Consider the following 18,509-nt stretch of genomic DNA (forward strand, 5'->3'; position numbering starts at 1 on the left):
GACTTCACAACAGAGGCAGGTTTGCTTCTCAGAGCAGGATAAAGCATGAGCCCTGGTCTCCAGGTAGAGGTGCCACCTGGCTGGATGCACTGCTCCAGGCACTGGGTCGCTTGGCGGCAGAGCCCAGCACTTGCTGTCCCGTTTGCCCTCTTTGTACGTGACCTTGGCCTCTGCAAAGTTCTGCTTTGGCTGGAGGAGCTGCTATATTATTTGAATTTCTTCCTTCAGGACAGGGGGAGCTTGCGTTTCTTTGCAGGGACTTCCAACTGGAAAGAGAGCTCAGCTGAGCTGCAGAACGCTCAGCGCTGCTCGCAGCAGTTGTAAGCACGTTTGAAACAGTGCAGGGAGAAGAAAATTTGCTGTCATTCAGCAGAAGCTGCTTAGGCAGTTCTGGAAAAATCTTTACTCTTCCTTAGCAGCATCTCAAGTCCATCTGTGCAGGGATGTAGAAGAGCAAAGAGGGAAATTCTTGCTTAAATCTCACGCGCTTCTTCGGAGTACCTTGTCCTGATATGTGCTATTTCATGCCCTTATGTGGAATCTGCCTGTCACTGATGCTGACGGATGCAGGATAAAGTGCACTTTCCTTTGGCTGTGCCAAGTGGATATGCAGCAGCGTGCTCAGCTAAAAAAGCTAGCTGCAGATTATACACAGAGCCAGGTCTGGCTGGGGGAGAGCTTTTCTCTCTTAAAAGTACCTGCTCAAAGTGTGCACGCACAGCTGCCTTGATGCAGATGTGATACCGGCCAGCAGCGTGGGGTCAGGTGGATGTGCTGAGCCTGGCCCACACATCTACCCAGGATTTTCAAATCCAGAGTGATTGCTGAATTGTTTTCTGTTATAGACTGGAGCAGGACTTTTAGTTTCCCAGTTTAATGGTTGTTTACTTAGGTCTGAAACCAGGGCCCAGGTTTTAGCTGTAGCAGCTAATCCTTGCTACTGAATAATGGGTGACTTTACGTAGCAAATATGTTACAAGATCTGAGGTCAGTGGATGGGAATGAAGAGCCAGAAAGGAGGTTTGTCACGTCTCACTACTTGCCATAACAAGCCAAGCAGGGAGAGCCAAGTTTGAGCCCCGTCACAGAGCATGTACCATAGCTCTGGTGAGAGCTACTAGCGTCGAAGTTCACAGTCAATTATTTCCAGGGAGTAGATAGACATGGGAATCAGGCCAGTAGATGTTGCCCTTCTATTTCTAGATTTAAATAATTAGTAGGTGTTCATTTACTTTTGCAGTCTTCTGGTACTGGATGAAAACACAGGCACAGTGCAGCAAAACACCATGCTTGGGATATTTCTTCCCTTTAAATAATCATTTTCCTGTTTGCCAGCAGCACTGCTGTTTACAGCCTGAAGATTGCAGACAGATGGGTTCATTCAGTGTGAATTTCCAGGCAGTTTTCAACCTTTACTTTATTTTGAAGTGCCATGGGAAAAATAATCCTTGTTTTTGTGTGCTGGTTTTCATGTATGCAGTTGCAAACACTGGGTGCCAAGAATGCAAAGGATCCAAACCTACAGTAACTAACTAGGTCACCCTTGAAATGTTGTCACGTGTTTGGGGTTTTGCCTTTTCTTTTTTTTTTTGGTGAGGCTGCAGAAAGTAAGGGCTGAGCAAGAGGCAGAAAAGAAAAGTGCAGCTGTGCCTTATCTCTCCAGATCTTCCTCGATCTCATTAATGTCTACGAAATGGTAGACCCCAAAGAGGGATTTATCAAGAATGCACTAACAAGAAGCTGCCAGTTGTGAGCCAGTCCTTTGTAATGAGCAGGTAGTTGAATGGGAAAAAGTACTACAGGCCAGATTCTGAATCCTAACTAGTTATTGATAGTGTCTTCATGAGCACTACTCAGACACCACTGGCTTGTATTTTTTAGTTGGAGTTTCTAGGGTTTGAGCTGCTAAATGCTTCAACAAGCTTGTGCAAAATTGCTGAGGTTTATATTAGACATACGCACCTTCGGGGGTCCTTAGTTGGTGCTTGAGAATTGCTAAGCTCTGGCTGTATGCAGAAATAGGCTGTGTACATCTGCCTGTCTGCTTCCTTTGTCTTTCTAGTCATATGAAACATTTCTGTGCTTTCCTGGGCTGGCAGCTCCAGCAGGGTAATGGGTGGGGGAGTCACTTGTACAGGGCTCTGACAGGTAGGGGCTTCCTCCCTGCTGTAGCTTATCGCTCTCTGCTGGGGAAACTGAGGCATGTCCTGGTCCTGCTTTAGGCTAAGGGTGCTGGAGGACGTGTGGTAGGGGTTTAAAAAGCAGGAGCTGAACATTATCGACAGGGAGATTGGTGCTGGGGCAGCAGGGACGGTCTGTACTGCTTATCTGTTATGTTCTGAACCAACCACAGTTTTATTCCAACATGTTAAGGTAAATGGCTTCCAGGACCTGAGGCATGAGTATCTCCCGTGGCCTTGTCTTGTCTGTCAGGGGTTGAAGTGGCTGAGAGGCACTGCTGTCCCTGCTGCAAGATGCTCTGCAGCTGCATCTTCAGAGTGCATGTCCACAGATGTGACCTGCAGTGCTCGTGGCACAGCAGCCTTCCTGCAGCACTCTGACTGACGTGCTAAGTACAGCAACCTGGAAATGAAATTCCACAATGAATGAAATGATCATGTGCTGGGGGCTTGGTCGCTGCTCTTGGCTATTGCTTTGGACAAAAACAAACAAACAAAACAAAACAACAACAACAACAAAAATGGATTTTTGAAATGGATTTCATCTTGGTCCATTCCAAACCCAATCAATCACATTTAATTATCTGCCCAGGGCACAGGGTATCCATCAAACACTGATAAATTCAATGAACATGCAGATTGTATCATCTTTTGTCATAAGTACCCTCTGTTCTTGGCATTCATGCTAAAGGGCTAGACTGTAGATATGTTGATTAGCAGATATGCTGATCAGTCATGAAAATTCATTTCCAAAATGAATTTGGATTTGGAATGAATATGCTTTTTCTCCACCTCAGGCAAAGGGAGGCTGAATTCTTGACTACACATAATTATTTATACTCACATTTAGGCCATTTTATATACCCCCAAGGTGGTGTAAACTGGTATGAGTGTTAAATATGAGGTTAGATCTGAAATGTTTAAGCATTTCAGTCAGTTGTTGGGTACTTGGAGAAGGAGGCAGAGTGGGAGTTGCCTTTTTTTTTTAATTGTCTTTATGTATAAGCTGACTTATATATCATCTGCTGCTTTATTTTCTCTTTGGAAGCCTGATCAGGTGTAGCCCAACTGGTTCTTTCGATTTACTACTGGGAAGTGCACTTGTCAGCAGCCGTGTTTAAGGAGCATATTTTGAAGCATGCATCCTCTCAGTTCTGAACTTAACGGAAACCCTGCTTGTTGTTTGCTGAGGGACAGACGTCCCACTCTAGAAATCTTAGTGCAGGAGACTGCCTTGCCTCTCAGCTTGTGTTGCTGTGAATATCCCCTCCCACCTTTACTTCACACTGAAGTTGTGGGGATGCACCTCCCTATTCTCCAGTGGTACTCGTGTCTTGGGAGTAATAAGGCTCCACGTGCTATGGGCTTTCAAAAATCCTTGCAAGACCAGTCACTTGGCATTCAAAGGAAATGTTTGCAATGTTCAGGAATGTCAGACTGTGGCATGTGCCAGCATGGCTCGGCCAAGCTTATGTCGCCTGGGATTTCCACAACAAAATGACCTGCCCTGAGTTCAGTGCCTGCCATTGCAATACCTTGGGAGTCCCAGTGGCTCGGTGCTCCTTCAAATCTCAGTTTTTCCATGTAAACCCAGACAGTCCTTGGTTTCACTGGGCTAAAACCAGGTTCATCCCATGACTTTCTCTCCACTAGAGACATTTGAGCAAGAGCAGTGCCTTAACCTACATCTCGAAACAAACCAACAAAAATCCCTTAGCAGTTGGCTTTCCACCTAATCCAAATTTGCAAGATTTTACATACCGTGCAAGAGATTTTTCTCCAATGCTTGTCTGGGAGCCTTTCTCCCAGAAAATCCTGTTGGAGTTTCCTTAAGCCTGTCTCCAGCTGTCATTCACGCTGAGCGGCAGCAGGGACTGGAGCTTCTGTCAGGCTGCAAGTGTACCTGTTGTGGAGGCCAACAGATGTATGTTAAGGGATGTATGAGCAACCTGGTGACATGCTGAGGTCCAGGACTTGAGAGTAAGCCCGTTCAGACTGCCCCAGCTGCTGGCTCAGCCTCGCACTGTTCACTTAGGGTTACCCCATGTTACGGGCAGGCTGCCTGCTCACGTGCGTGGCTCCGAGCCCTCAAGCTTCGGTCCTGCATTTATGGCTACGGGGAACTGCCTTGGGCTTTGTGGGGCAGAAGGATCTGGCTGTGTGGTACATCCTGGTGATAGGGAGCTATCCTCCAATATGCTGTATTCTTCTTTCTTTAGCAGATTAGTGTTTATTTGATCTTCCCTTGGGTGTATGTTGTCCTCTTTTAATTGCAGTTTTTTAGGCATTCATACCCCTTTGCTTAGCTCCTAAGTTTTGCTAATAAGTTCCTGATGTATGTCAAGATAACGAAGATGATTAATGAAATTGTTACACTCCCAGATTCTTGTTCTAACTTGCTGTCTTTAGCTGGTTTCAAACTTGGATGCATCTGCACTGTTACCTGCAACGCAGCCCGTGTGTTTCACCACAGAAACGGGAAAACTGGAACACGCTTCGCTGCGCTCAGCGGCTGTCATGCAAGAACCATGCTGCAGAGTTAAATACAGCAAGCAGCCTGGTGGCCAGTGGCTGCTGGTTCAGCCGTGGGTTTACTGAATCCAGCAGGGAGGTGACATAGGTACGAGCAGCTCGCTTTTCCATCTGGCCAAAGGCGCTCTCCTTCCACGCCAGACTGCAATTATCCTGCGTGCCATAAAGCAGGACTGGCAAAGATGGTGAAAGAATATATACAAGTACCAAGTGGTTTGAGGGGAATGAATAAATCTCATAATCTCTGTTATACTGCATGTTTTTCTAAGTCCTTTTACTCTTCCTCCAAGACTAGAATACAGCACTTAAGCTCATTAAAAACGCTTTAAGTTATAAACATTCACCATTTGTCATTTCCTTTGCAAACAGTGCTGATCCGATAAGTGTGTTTCCTTTCCCAGAGCTGTGAATATTTCTTTGCGGAAGAAAGTTTGCTCTGATAAAAGCAGGTTTAGTGAAGTATGAGTGCGTGATTCTCTTCCCTTTGACAAGCATTTAGCTTCTCGCTGATGTTTTCTTTTCCAGAGATCTGCCCTGAGCAGGGAATTTCAGACGTGGAAAGCAAAGAGCTCTTCACAATATGTTATGGCAGCATTTGATGTAATATCCACTGCATGCTTTGAAAAGCAATAAATAGTGCTGGCAGTATGAATGATGAAAAAGAAAGGTCAGATAATTATTTTGAGAAATACTAGGAAACACATCCAGTGTGCTTCAACTGCCTTTAATAAAAAGGTACATCAGTGTAAAACAGATTTATTTTTTATTTTTTTATTTTTATTTTATTTTTATTTTTAACTTGTATGGATTGGGATGATGTTTAAAAGTACTGCCTGCATTGCAGATAGTTGTATTTTCTTCTTGGGGTTGTTATTCAGGAATGTTCTGAAGTGTGGCTGTGGAGCTGGGAAACGCCAGAGCCCCAGCCCCAGCGTTTCCTTTCCGAGCTGCTCTTTGCATTCCCCGTGCTCCCATGGACCCTTCCTTTGGGAAGAGGAGAAGCCGTAGGGAGGAGGAGGGTGGCACACAGCAGCCCAGCCAGGGGACTGGTAGTGTCCCACTGATGACAAAGCAGGACGCTGTCAGCATTTCTAACAGTAAGAGAACATTGTGTGCTCCTCTCTGCCCAGCCAGCGTTGCGCATCCTCATGCAGCATGGAGGCAGATGCCCAATGTTTTCCTTGATGTCTTTGTCCCCTGGTTGATGCCTCGAGAAGGGTCAAGCTGCACTGGCAGTACCAGTCTGAATGCTTGCACCTCGCTGTAATGCTTGAAGTATTCCAGCCCCATACAATATTTTCTTCTGTACTAATTCAGTGTACCACTTGTTAACCTGCCTTGTAACGGACCTGGAGAAGAGTCCAGGCTCTTGCACAGAGCAGATCTGTGTTTCATCCAAGCCTCTGGCTCCCAGTTGTCAGGAGGCTCAGCTGCCAGTGAGGATATATTGTGCCACTGCCAGATCCAGGGCTGTTGTGGGGCCAAACACACCCTTACAAACACCGTGTGTAAGAATGTTAAAAGCAAAAGCATGCTTAGTTTCTCAAAACAAGAGCAGAGCTAACCTTTTCTGGAACAAAAAACACGCATAGTAGAGCTGAATGCTACTTTTGACTCTGGAATGCTTAGAGCTTGTGACCAAAAATGAAACAACCTCCTCATGGTTCATGGGACACACACGTACTTTTCTACAAACAAACCAGTTGTTAGGATATAGAGAGAAATTAATAGCTATAGCCAAGATATCTTTAAAAGAGGGAGTGCTGAATGCAAGTGCAAACTCATTACATTGATGTGAAGTCTGAAAAACTTGTGTTCACTTCCCTGCTTTTCTACTGGTTTCTTCTGGCAAGCCAGTTAATCTTTTGATGCCCCCTTTTAATATTTGTAGAATTGTTATTAAGGCATTTTCTACCTTACAGCAGTACTGTGAGGATCAATACAGCTCGACTGCATTGCACTGCTAAGTAGTGATCAGATGCTGCGCTAATCAGGGTCAGGCAAATACTTAAGACTGCAGGAATGGACAAGGAGCCCCAAGTGTAAGGTCTGAATGTTCCTGTTTAGTCTTTAGGGGGGGCAGGAGTGTGGGCTCTCTTGTATCTGCATGTGTTGGGGTGAACCTCTGTTTCTAGGCTGTTATTTCTGAAGCACTGGGTCTCCACACTAAGTCTAGATGTAACGCAGCATCCTCTCACCTAATTGCAAAACTCTGCTTAAAAGACACTGAAGAGAGTAGACTGCTAAATCATCCTGCTGATTTTCTTGCAACATCTTTTTCTTCTCTCTTTCATCTGGCAACTCACACTCAAGTCTAAGATGGCAGTGATTTGTCAACCATTTAGTTATGTAAAGATCATCCATGTCTTTAAAACTCTGGTGTGCAATTCACGAACTGGGCCAATGTATTTGATGATGCTTCACCTCCCTGATGACATCGCAACCTATCCTAATTACATAATTTATAATTTTGACTTTTTTCCTAGCTAATATTGCTCTTTGTCCAAAACAGGTTGCTGGCAGCTCACACTATTATTGCTAGGTTCCCCTGAGGATTTCCCAGGTAGGCAGGCAGGACAGCAGGAGAAAGCCATTTCTTGAAAAAGGTGGGGGGAGCTGTTCAGTGGTTCTTCATACAGCTCGTGTTTATGTTAAGTACCATGGGCAGAAAGCGATTCTGCCCAATGCCTATAAATCCAGGCATTCACAGGGGTTCAGGTGCCTTATCTCCCCTTGAGGATTTAACCGCAGGCTCTTGATGAGCTCCTTGAATGCAAACACTGATAGGTTAAATTTCAGCACCAACAGTGGGGATTTCAGCGCATGAAGAAATGCTAAACGCTGATGGATTTTGCTTAAGAAATGAAAAAGCTTTTATACTTGGAGAAATGTAAAGCTTGTTGCTTCTGTGGACAGAGTACAGATGGGGGAAAGGTTCCCAGATACTGATCTAATGGAGAGGTGTGAATGAGATCGGCATCTTTCAGATTTCTGACAGAATCCATCGGTTAGTCCTCTTCTTTAGGGCTGGGTAGGATGAGGCAGGCTGGTGAGGTTGGTGACCTTCCGAGCCCAGCTCCTGCCTGCATTAGGAAAAATCTGTTGAGTTCTCCTGGGTTTGTGCTGGGAAATATTGGTCTGATAATAGAGCAGCAGCCTTAGTCAACCTTGTCTGGCAAATTCAGCTTAGAGTGTGGGCTGAATCTCTGCAAATGCTCCTACAGAAACCCATTGACTAATTGCCTTCTTCAGCCACGTACATGAAGCAGCACAGGGATTTAAGAGGCCAATACCCATTTTCAGAAGAGATTCTTCAGGCCAGACCCAGCCAGTATGTACTCCTTGTGCCCGCCATTTGCTCTTGGTTGGACATGACCTAGGGTGAAAGTTTGTGGATAGGAATCACTAGGCATCGGGTTTTTTTGAAGTAGAAGTTCAACTGTCTGGGCCTTGGGAATGTATTTTGATCAGCTTTCACTGAGAAGTATGCTCCTAAAATCCTAGGCCACCTTTAGAAATGGGACTCCCAAATGAATTGCTTGTGGTGATGTGCCAGCACCGCAGCTGGGGCGGTGTGCCTGCTCTAACACATCCCAAATGCTCTGTGTGATGTGACCCAGGCTGATTGGCCATAGGCAAATGCTGAATGTATTTCTGTTGGTTTTGAGCGCGAGTAGTCTCCAGTGACTTATCTGCCTCTTGTTGTGCTAAACACTGACTGTGCAAGAAGATGTATGTCCTGTCTGGGTGTAAAGGGCAGCAGAACTCAGGCATGCAGAGAACAGACCAGGGAGGATTTCAGTTAAAGGCAAGACTCTTTGTTTATGAGCCGACTGTGGCTAGGGCTAATGCATAATTGTGATATTTGCTTATCCCCGTGTTTGCTGTTTTCAGGGTAGTCAGAAGGACCCCTTGCCATCCTCCCAAGGTAACTTTCTGAATATCTAATTAAATACTAAAAGGACTTAATTTATAACTTTTTCCAGTTACTTCAAAAAATCATTATTTCTTGTAAATATTAACTCTGCTTTTGCAAGTCTGGTTGCAAGCCAGGTAGACACATGCTTCCTGTAGCCTTGCAGCCAGTCCTGCACTGGCCTTTTCCTGAAAGGCCTCAGATCACCAGCACACTGCTGCGAGCATTCAGAAATAGCCTCCCCTTCCAGGCTGTGGCAGGAGCTCCCAGGCAGGGTGCTCTGCCTGGCTCCTTTCTTTGCATGCAGCTGAAAGTGTAAAGAGCTGATCCAAAACATCTTCAAGCCACCCCTTCCACTGCTCTTGCAAATATTTATTTTTTTTCTGTTTGAATGCTAAAAAAGTTATTATACTGTTACAAGGGTGCTAGGCTTTGCTTTCTGTCCCCAGGGGTAGCCAGCTCCAGGTCAGACTTTAGACGTTTCCTTACTTCAGGGCAAGAATCAACAATCTCAGAGATTTGTGACCCTGTATCCAAAGCCAGGAAACTGTAGCTGAGCCAAAACCATTGCCATCACTGCTGAGAGTTAATAAATACATTCATTCCTGTAGTACATTTTTATTGGCATGAGTGAGGCTTTATACATACCACCTTGTTTTCCCTGTGCCTGAACAAGGAAAGCTGTGCAAGTTGGACTTACCAGTGGTGCTAGGCTTATTCAGAGACCTAACCAAGTTGGACTGATAAGACCTCAGATTTTATGACCGCTGTATGTCATCGTATCATCTTATCTGAGCTCCCGTGTGGCAGCACAGGCTGTAGAGCTTCATCCTTTATCCCTCTTAAGCCAATGCATTTTGTTTGAGTGAAGCTTTTCTCTAGAGACCGCCAGTCATTACTCTGTGTTCGAGTTCCTGGGGGAGTGCTGCAGAATCACAAGCAGTGGGGCAGGTATCAGAGCTTCTAGACAGCGTCTGTTCCTGGTTCCAGAAGTGATGTTTCTGATACTTCTGCAAAAGACATATAAAGAAGGTAAAAATACCTATGAATCGTATTGAAGACAGTCCCCTGGGGTGTGCGCCTTGCACACAAAGTGCCTTCTTCCAGGAGCATGTCTGCGGCCCCACTGCTCGCAGCTGCTGCTCTTTCTTAACTATGTTAGAGCTGGAGTGCTGGAGGCTCTTCTCATGGGTGCTTGGGGTGCTCTGGGTGCTTCCAGCAGTTTCAGAGCTGGCTGGGGCCAGCACCCGGCACAGGCACCACCGCAGCCCCGGCAGCCAAAAGGTGCTGTGCGTGCCCAGCACCACACTGGGGTGGAGCCCGTGGGGTGCTCATGCACAAGGTGCCTGGGGGCTGCTGCATGGGATCCCTGGTTCCTCCAGCATAAACTCATTGGGCATTCATGCATGTAGTGATTGCGTTCTCATGCATAAAACAGGGCCCTCGAGCACAAATTATTTGGGCGCTCATGCATGAGGCACTTGAGCACTCACACATGCCTGGCTTGGGCACTCAGGCACATACCAGTTAGGCACACAGCACCAGTTGGACACCTGTGCATAAAGTAATCGGGAGCTCATGCATGAGTTAACTGTGCACTCAGGAATAACAGCCTGATTAGGCACCAGTGCGTGCTTAGTGGGTGCTCATGCACCAATTTATGCATTCCTGCATAAAGTAATTAGGTGTGCATGGGTGGACTGATTTGGTGCTTGTGTATGACTTAAGGGAGTGCTCGTGTGTGTTGTTTTGGCACTTGTGCACGAGCTCATGTGTAAATGCCATAAACCTTGCAATTTTTGCCCAATACTCCAATTCCTGTGCCTTCCAAAACCTTTCACACTTTGGGTGGTTTGGAATTGAGTTTGAATTGCTCAATTTGGGCCCAGAGCCGAGTGGGGCAGTAATTAGAAACAGATGGCACAAAAGAAGAGTTCCTTCCCTTGCTGAGATTAACGACCATCAGTTAAATAGTTCTGTGCCATCCTAGAACATCCTCCCAGCTCACACAATTGCTGTTCCTGTCTTTGCCCTTTGTAAACACCAAATTTCCTTTGTCTGCTCCAGATCACTCTGCAGGTCTCCCCAAAGCACTTTATTTTCTTCACAGCCTGTGCTCTTAGACCTCATTGTTCATGGCTTTCTTTACAGAGCAACTTCAGTAAGTAAACTAAGCTGTACCTGTTTCTTTCCTTCTCTGTCCTTGGGTCTTTCTCAGGTGGAAGGCGTGCCTGTGTGCTGGCTGAAAATTGCTTCTTTTAATCATGAGACTGACATTCAGCTGGCGAGGCCTCATCCCCCTAAGGAATACTGATATATGAAAGGAATCAGCACTCCTGAAACAAGTCAACCCAGCACTTTTTTTTTTTTTTTTTTCCTAGCATGAAGCTCTGTCAACAACAAAAGAATTAGAGAATTACAGAATGTTTTTACCAGTGGCCTACCTTAAGACCAGAGCCACAGCTAGGAATAATTAAAAATACTGTTTACGATGCCATGGCAGGTGCGTACCGAGTCTGTCATGTAAGTACACGTGTATTTACACATGTGCCAGACACATGCCTATGGCTCAGGATGCAATCACCAGATGGCACTATCACATACACACCCGTCCTTCCATCATTTTTGTTTCTGCCATGTGGCATTCTCTTCTGGGAGAGCTAGCAAACAGCAAAGAAGTTGCTCTTCCCTTAACTTCTCTAACTACATTCAGCTCTTGTGATAAAGAGCTCCCTGGGGACCGGGCAGTTGTGCTGGAGTTTATTTGGCTGCTCTTTGTGATTGTTTCTCTTCAAAGATTTGTAGTGCAACCAAAATTGTTATACTAAAACCCAACCAACAGACCTCCCCAGACGTGATGGCACCACTTTCTCTTCGGAAGAGAAACCGATCAGTGTGTGTGAGGGGGGAGCTGCTTTTGTCTGCTCACCCATCCAGGCTCGTGCATGTACAGGTTGGTAACCTGCACAACCACAAAACTGAATTTCTGGTGCTGGACACAAGGATTTATTTCTGATTTCCAGGCACTATAATTCAGATGCTGCAGCAATACATGTATACAGTTGCCCCTGAAGTCAGCAGGTAGGTTTTGTGTAGAAAAGGTTGAAGAAATGAGCTCAGTGGGTGGCATAAGTCCAACGTAGTGTTTTATTGCTCTTAAACCAGCAGCACTGCCCTGTAGGTTCCTGTTACCTATTTCCAAGTGGCTGGTAGCGTGGTTTTGAGGTTTCAGGCAGGAGCCTGATTGGAAATGGGGCACAAATAAGATACAACAGCTGCCTCCAGGCTCTTGTCCTGCGCATGAGTGGTGCAATTACAGTGGCCTTTTAGTTTGTGGGATTCTCCTTGCAAAAATAAAAATGCAGGACCTCATTACTGTTCCTCTGGATGAATGCTGCACTGCAAGTGTCAGTATGGTACAGCACTGTTATTACTTTTTTGTTTTTAGGTAATTCTTGGGGTCCTTTTCAGGCTTTTTCTGTGACTCATTGTGAAACTCCAGACAAACATATTGTCTCCCTTAGTTTATGGAGGTATAAGGCAAACATGCAGAGCATGTTTATCTGATGAACAAACTCCCACTGGAACAGGACCTCTGGCATCTGTCCCTGCCTCTCCACTGACTCACTGCAACACCCTAATGCTTTGGACCTCAGTTTGTGTATTGATAAAAAGGAGGTGTAAATATTGACTACCTAGCAGGTGCATTTGGAATTAATAACTAATTCTGAAGCACTTTTAGGCTCATCAGTATGAGATAGGTTATCTTGTGAAGTGTTGTGATTTGTTTTGTTCCTCTGATGCATTTTCCTAAAATCTGGTCTGGCTTTTATGCTGGGGGAAGGACTGTTGGAGCTTGGTTGGTCTGCAAAGGTGAGGAATTTGTAGTGCCTCTGTTAGGGCACGGCAGCTCGGTGATGCTGAAGTTTTCAAACCTGGTGCATCCCAACAGGATACTGTCCAAAAATCTACCATACTGATACTTCAGTGTGCAAATACACTGCTTGGATGAGATTAATAACAAAGTCATTATAACAATAACACAGTAAAAACATTTTCTGGTTTTGTATGTAATATCCTGCCCCACATTTCCCAGTTGCTTAAAAATAAAATAATACGGTGTAACCTTGGCCTGCATCAAATCAATGCTCTTTTTTTTTTTTTTTTTTCTTTCTTTCTGAGGTTCCAAAGAGAAGGAAGGCCTGAAGGCTTCCATAGCTTGTTTTATATCTGTAGCTGACTCATTTTTATTGGAAGTGATGGATGAGCCAGGGCCTTTGTTTGGAGGTTTTCCTTTTTTCTGCTTAAAGGGAATCATGCATGAAGCCATCTGGCTTTTTGCCACATATGCACAGTGTAAAGGTGATAACTCCTTGTAAGACACACGAGCTGTTTGAGTGTACCTGCTGTAACACACAGCCAGGCACAGCAGGGATTTCATCTGATGCCCATGAGAGTCTCCTGCTGACTTCAGTGAGGCTCTTGGCTCAGGACATGATTCTGCAACCATGTTCAGGTGAAGCTCTCCTTGCTGTTAGTTATTTCAAGGTCCTCACCCAACCAAACTCTTCAGCACACGTATCCACGATGCTGTGCCGGGGCTGTGGAGCTCTCCCAGCCTGGTGATGGGGCGATGCTGTAAGTGTGGGCAGGCAGCTGCACTTTGCCCTGTGTTACAGGGCACTACTTGCTCATCCTGTGGTTCATCACCTGCAGTGTCGAGCTCACTTTCTGGCCCCATCAGTGGGGCACGGTGTGGGGCAGGGGCTGTGCCGAGCCCAGCACAGCCAGGACTGAGCTTGGCTGGGGCCCCCACTCAGCACCCCAGGGGCAAATGCTAACTAATGTGGCATCAGAGGACATCTGAATGCCTCGCAGGGCCAGGGTCTCAGCATCTAGCAGATGGCTGCCAGTTACTGGAGAGGTGGTTGAGTAAGAAAATCGAGCGCTGTTTTCATTTGGTAAACGGAAAACACGGAGCAGCCCCTCCCACATTTGTTGCTCCCTATTCAGATTATTCATTTCCACACCATTAAAATGCGAATGTAATTCCTGCCCTTTAAACTAATTCATGTAAAAACTTTTCCTCCAACCACTGTTTCGTCTCTTAATGAAAGCTGGGACAGAATAAGCCAAGAATGGAAATGAAAGCATTACAAAAGTGCTCCACTCACTGCTGCATTCCTGAGGTGTCTTATCTGATCCTGTAACGTTGCCACAGACGGTTCGGGCCCGATTCTGCTCCACTCTGCGTGGAGCTGTGTCAGCAGCTCAGCGTAACGCTGGTGCGAGCGAGGAGCCAGACCCGCTGCCTCCCTCCTGGCAGGGTGAGCCGCACCACTTGAAGAGCTACCTTAATTGCTGCTGAATCAGTTAGGCCATCTTTAATCAAATCCTCCCCTCCCCGGCTTTGACATGTGATTTTTATCTTTTTCCCTGTCAACAGCATTTAGTTATATTAATGGCTTTCCTGGCATGAGCCAACATGGTTTTTAATCTATTTGATTTGGGTAATTTTTTCTCTTACACTAGGAATAACCCCATCATATCTGCACGCCAGAGCTACCTGAGTCTCACCCCAGGTTCGCCCAGTGAGCAGCAAGTTACCCGCCCAGGCACCTGTCTGTGCTGCCTTCAGTGCTGGCCTGCTGTCCGTGACTGCCACTGGGTCTCGCTGATGTGGAGTGGGGCGAGCTCGTCCCTGGGACCTGCTGGCTGGCCCCACGTGGTGCCTCGTGGCAGAGTTAAAGCAGGAGGGGAGGAGCAGGCAGGAGCAGGCAGGAGGTCCTGGTTCCTTCTTCGCTCCCCAGGCAGTGGTGCAGTGACCTCCCTTACTCAGAGCAGTGTGAAGTTACAGGCGAGACCAGAGCAAGGTATTACTCAGCACAGATAAGCCTGTAACGATGTGTCCATCTATATTTATGGGTAGGAATTTACCATAAAGCTAAACCCATCAAAATAACTGAAGTTGCCCCTGGCTGTTTGAGGAGTGACAGCGATGCTGAGAGGGAGCGGACTCTGCCAGGGCACTTGGGCAGGGGTGAGAAGAGAACAGAAATCAGGAGCGAAATAGACACTTCACGTGGCTGAGCCTTCTGCCGATGCTGCTTAGCACCACGTACTTTCTCATGCTTTATTGAGTTTAATTTTAAGCATCTTGGTGGATGGGGCTTCTACCGTTTCCCTGGGGAACTCGTTCCTTAGCCTGCCCTAAATTTCCCTTCATCTTTATCTTAGATCTTAGCTTTTAAAGCCCACTAATGAAGTGAAATATTCTTCTCTATTCTTTCTGTGTTTCTTATGATATTAAAATGTATTCTTTCTTCCACACCTGGGTTGGCAGGGAGGGATTGAATATGCAGCCACGCTGGAGCACCACAGAAGAGCGTAACGGGTGGACAGGGTTCATAGCAAGCCCCTGGCCGCTGCGGCTGGTTGTAGGCTCAGATACGGGCTTGTCTTCATGGGCCTCGCATCTTTGCCATCTCATTTCCTCTTCTGTGTTCCAGCGTATCCTGTGCCATCCCATCAGAACAATAGGAAAGCATCTATTCTCCAGGCTTTGCAAAAGTCACAAGAGCATTCAAAGCAGAGGAGTTTTCTGCCAGGGCTGTGTGTCGTTTGCACAGAGGCAGATTGGGTTTCATAACTGACCAGCGCTGGGAACCTCCAGAAGTGGGGCTTAGAAACCGACGTGCCAGTGGGTATTAACCTTCCCTAATCCACATCTGCTTCACCGTTAGATGTTAAGTTTATTTTTACTAGAACTGCACAAGAAAAAGGGGGAAGTTTTGTCCCAGTCTTCTAGGCTACACTAAAAAAATAGGAAAAAAAGTCATTACAATCAACTGAAAACAAAACATTTTTTCCTGTGGCAACTTCATAAATAGAAAAAATGTTTTGTTTCCCAGCTTTTTGACCCTTGAAAGTTTTTTTTTAAATAAAAGTAACTAAATAATGAAATGGATATTTTGAACTGAAAAATTGGAATAGTTTAAGTTTTCTCATTTTTCTTTTCATTTACTTTCTTCCACTCTTGAAATGCTTTATGCAAACTTTTGTTGAAATGTTACACACAACATTTCCAAATGACCTAACCAGATTAAAAAAAAAAAAAAAAAGCTACATTTTTGTTCATCTCTGATTTTAGCCCCCCAGACAAACAAACACAAAATGAAATTGAGGTTCTCATTTGCATAGAGATAGAAGATCCAAGGGAATATTGCTTTTAACGTTGCATTTATGCATTTTTCTTTCCAAATGTCTTGGAGTGGAAGTAGAAGTAATGTAGGGAATAAAAGAGAACAAAGCTCCATGTAGCAGTGAGCACGATGACAACGCAGAGAGGCAGTTTATGACCAGAATTGTTCAAACAGCTGGAGATTGTATTACACTGTTTATCATGTTTAAACCCGTGTCAAAATGACATATATTGTGGAAGTTTTTGTGTGAGATTGTGAACTAGGTATTATGTGAGAAAGTCAACCATATGTTATAATATTCTTCTGGGGACCAGAAATCTAACTGAGACTAAAGGGAAGGGTGAGTTCAGTAAAGAAGTCATCTTCTCTTGAGACAGAGGTGATAGTGTGGGCTGCATACAAAATGCTTGTGTGGTTTGCAGAGCTCCATGAATCATATAATTTATTTGACATTTTTCCTGCTTTGTATCTGTTTGTAGAATATACTTGGGTTTGAGTTTTTTTTTCCTTATTTTTTTTAATATATAATTTGAAAAAATAGATGGCTATGAATGGTTCCTTCCCATTTACATTTTCTTCAGTCTGTGACATGAAGAAATCCAAAATTAGCTTACCTGTGGCTGGCTGCCTGGGAGTGTGTCGTTGCTGTTTCCCTGACGTGGGCACGAGGCTTCTTCTTGTCATCACATTTTGGTTGTGAACACTTCCAAGATTTGCCAGTCAGCAGAAGACGGGCACACGGTAGAGAGGTCCCCTCGCTTACCGGACTGATTGAATTTCACCCACGAAATCTGTTTCAAACTGCGAGAATTCAAGCAGCTCAGTCTTTCTATGGTCATTTGTGCTAATAAAGTTTGACAGCCTGAATGTTAATGGAAAGTAAACAGGAGAGGGAGTGCTAACAAGGTCATAATGAAGCTCACAGTTAAATTGAATTGAAATGAATATATGAACACTCATGAGAAACAGTTTGTCTTTCTCCTCTAGGCTGTAGTGCAGCATGTGGTAGCAACAGGCAGTTTGTGAATGGCAGATTAAAAGGAAGCTATAGCTATTCTGCAGAGTCACGGGCCATTCCTGGCTAGTTTAATGAAGGAAATTGAAGCTAAGAGGGGTGGAAGCAGGGAAGAGGCTCCTTTTCGGGAGCACACAACAACTCGCTCTTGCCTTCTGCTTGCTGTGGCTCCAAGCTGACCACGCTTACATCTCCAGTGTCATTCCTGTTGATTTCAGTGGCACAAGCCTGCAGGGAAGCATTGATCCTGGGTCAGATTTTACCAGATGTGAATGCTCTCAAATCCTCTTAAATCCTGATTTTGAACTCAAGACTGCTTCACTTCCCGCAGCTGAGATAAGGTTGGCTTGCAGAACTGTTAAAGAAGTCCTTTGCTACTGATTGCCATGGTCAATCTTTTCATTTATTCTACTTTAAGTAATGACTGAAGGCAGTCAAACAAGTTACTTGCGGTCTCTCGCACGCGTGCATACAATGAATATGTCATAGCCCAGGAATTGGGCTGGCTTATCCAAAACTGTTGGCTTTTTCTTTCCAGGCGTGCTTTCCTAATTCCAGATGGATAAGAGAGCAGTGGTGTGTAAGGAACCATCCCCCTCCTCCCCTCCTCCCAGCCTTGGCACAGTTGCATTTATTGCCTGTGACCGAGGGAGTTTCAATATCCTTGCAAAGTTTGGTCTGAGGAAACCCCGCGAGCGGAGCGTTATTGGTGCAAAACCCTCTGTAACCATCAGATGCCTTTCCGTGCCTCCAAAACATTTCAGGCTCTTTTGTAATAAATGTAAATGGCAAACCAGAGGTCAGGGATGGTCTCAAGGGCAAAGGCTTGTGTGTAATCTTTATTTTCTCTTTATGAGCTGCTATAACAACTTTGAAGGTATGAAAGAAATGAGCAGAAATGTGAGACAAGGCAAGCTTATTAGGAAACTAGCACACAGCTTCTCCGACTCGTTCTTTGACCTTCTCTGAAACAGCTCTGCAGCCAAGATCCTCAAACAGTGCAAATGCACGGCTGTGGCTGCAGATTCACTTAGCAGAGACTTGGTGTTTCTGTTCAGTGGTAGTTTCCCTCTTCCCACCAGAAGTTTTCAGCCATTTTAATCTCGGTTTTAATAGAATGGTTCTTTCAAGCAACTGTAGAGATGATAAATTGCTTGAGCTTAGCATTTCTGGATGACTTCAGGAAATAGGGGCCAGTTTGTGAGATAAAGGCTCTTGGTCTTGCAGTGATCTTTAAAGCTGATCCTCCTTGTAAGCCTCTTCAGGAATCCCAGCTGATGGGGGGCAGTTTGGGTTGGACTCTGGGTTCGGTGGCTTTGTATCCTTACATTTCCAGGAACAGGGTTTTTACCATGTAAAGATTTCTTGTTACTGTTTGCAAGGATGGAGATAATAGTGCCAGTTCATTAGGCTGAATGGTCACTTTTTTTCAACAACTTGCATATTTCACTGATGACCTGTGTAGATGCATGCCTTTTTGGCTCAGTAACCAACAAGTTAAAGGAAAAAATCCCCAAATCTCTGTTGTGCCCAACATAACGTTCCATTTACCACTCAGCTCCATATAGGTTGTTCCATTTTTGGGCTGTTGCACTTACGGGGAAGAAAAAAAAAAAAAAGAAGCAAAATTTGCAAAGCTGCCAGAGGCAGAGGCAGTGCTGGCA

The 18,509-nt window shown here is 45.2% G+C and overlaps 1 protein-coding gene across 8 annotated transcripts in view; it reads left to right on the top strand.

The window, feature by feature from the left end:
- Positions 1-18,509, top strand: part of COPRS (coordinator of PRMT5 and differentiation stimulator) — a 99,373-nt gene that overhangs the window by 46,769 nt on the left and 34,095 nt on the right. The window contains exon 4 of one of the 8 annotated variants that reach the window (XM_084491954.1): positions 14,161-14,243. The exons of 6 other annotated variants lie outside the window; for them this stretch is intronic. In XM_084491954.1, coding sequence (XP_084348080.1) covers positions 14,161-14,198 — 38 coding nt within the window. In that variant the 3' untranslated portion in view covers positions 14,199-14,243. Of the gene's footprint in view, positions 1-14,160; positions 14,244-17,383; positions 17,443-18,509 lie in introns of those variants that run through there. One more of the 8 variants, XM_084491945.1, reaches the window with a different exon arrangement.

The sequence above is a fragment of the Aythya ferina genome, assembly GCF_964211825.1.
Source record: "Aythya ferina genome assembly, chromosome: 18".
In the NCBI taxonomy this organism is placed as follows: Eukaryota; Metazoa; Chordata; class Aves; order Anseriformes; family Anatidae; genus Aythya; species Aythya ferina.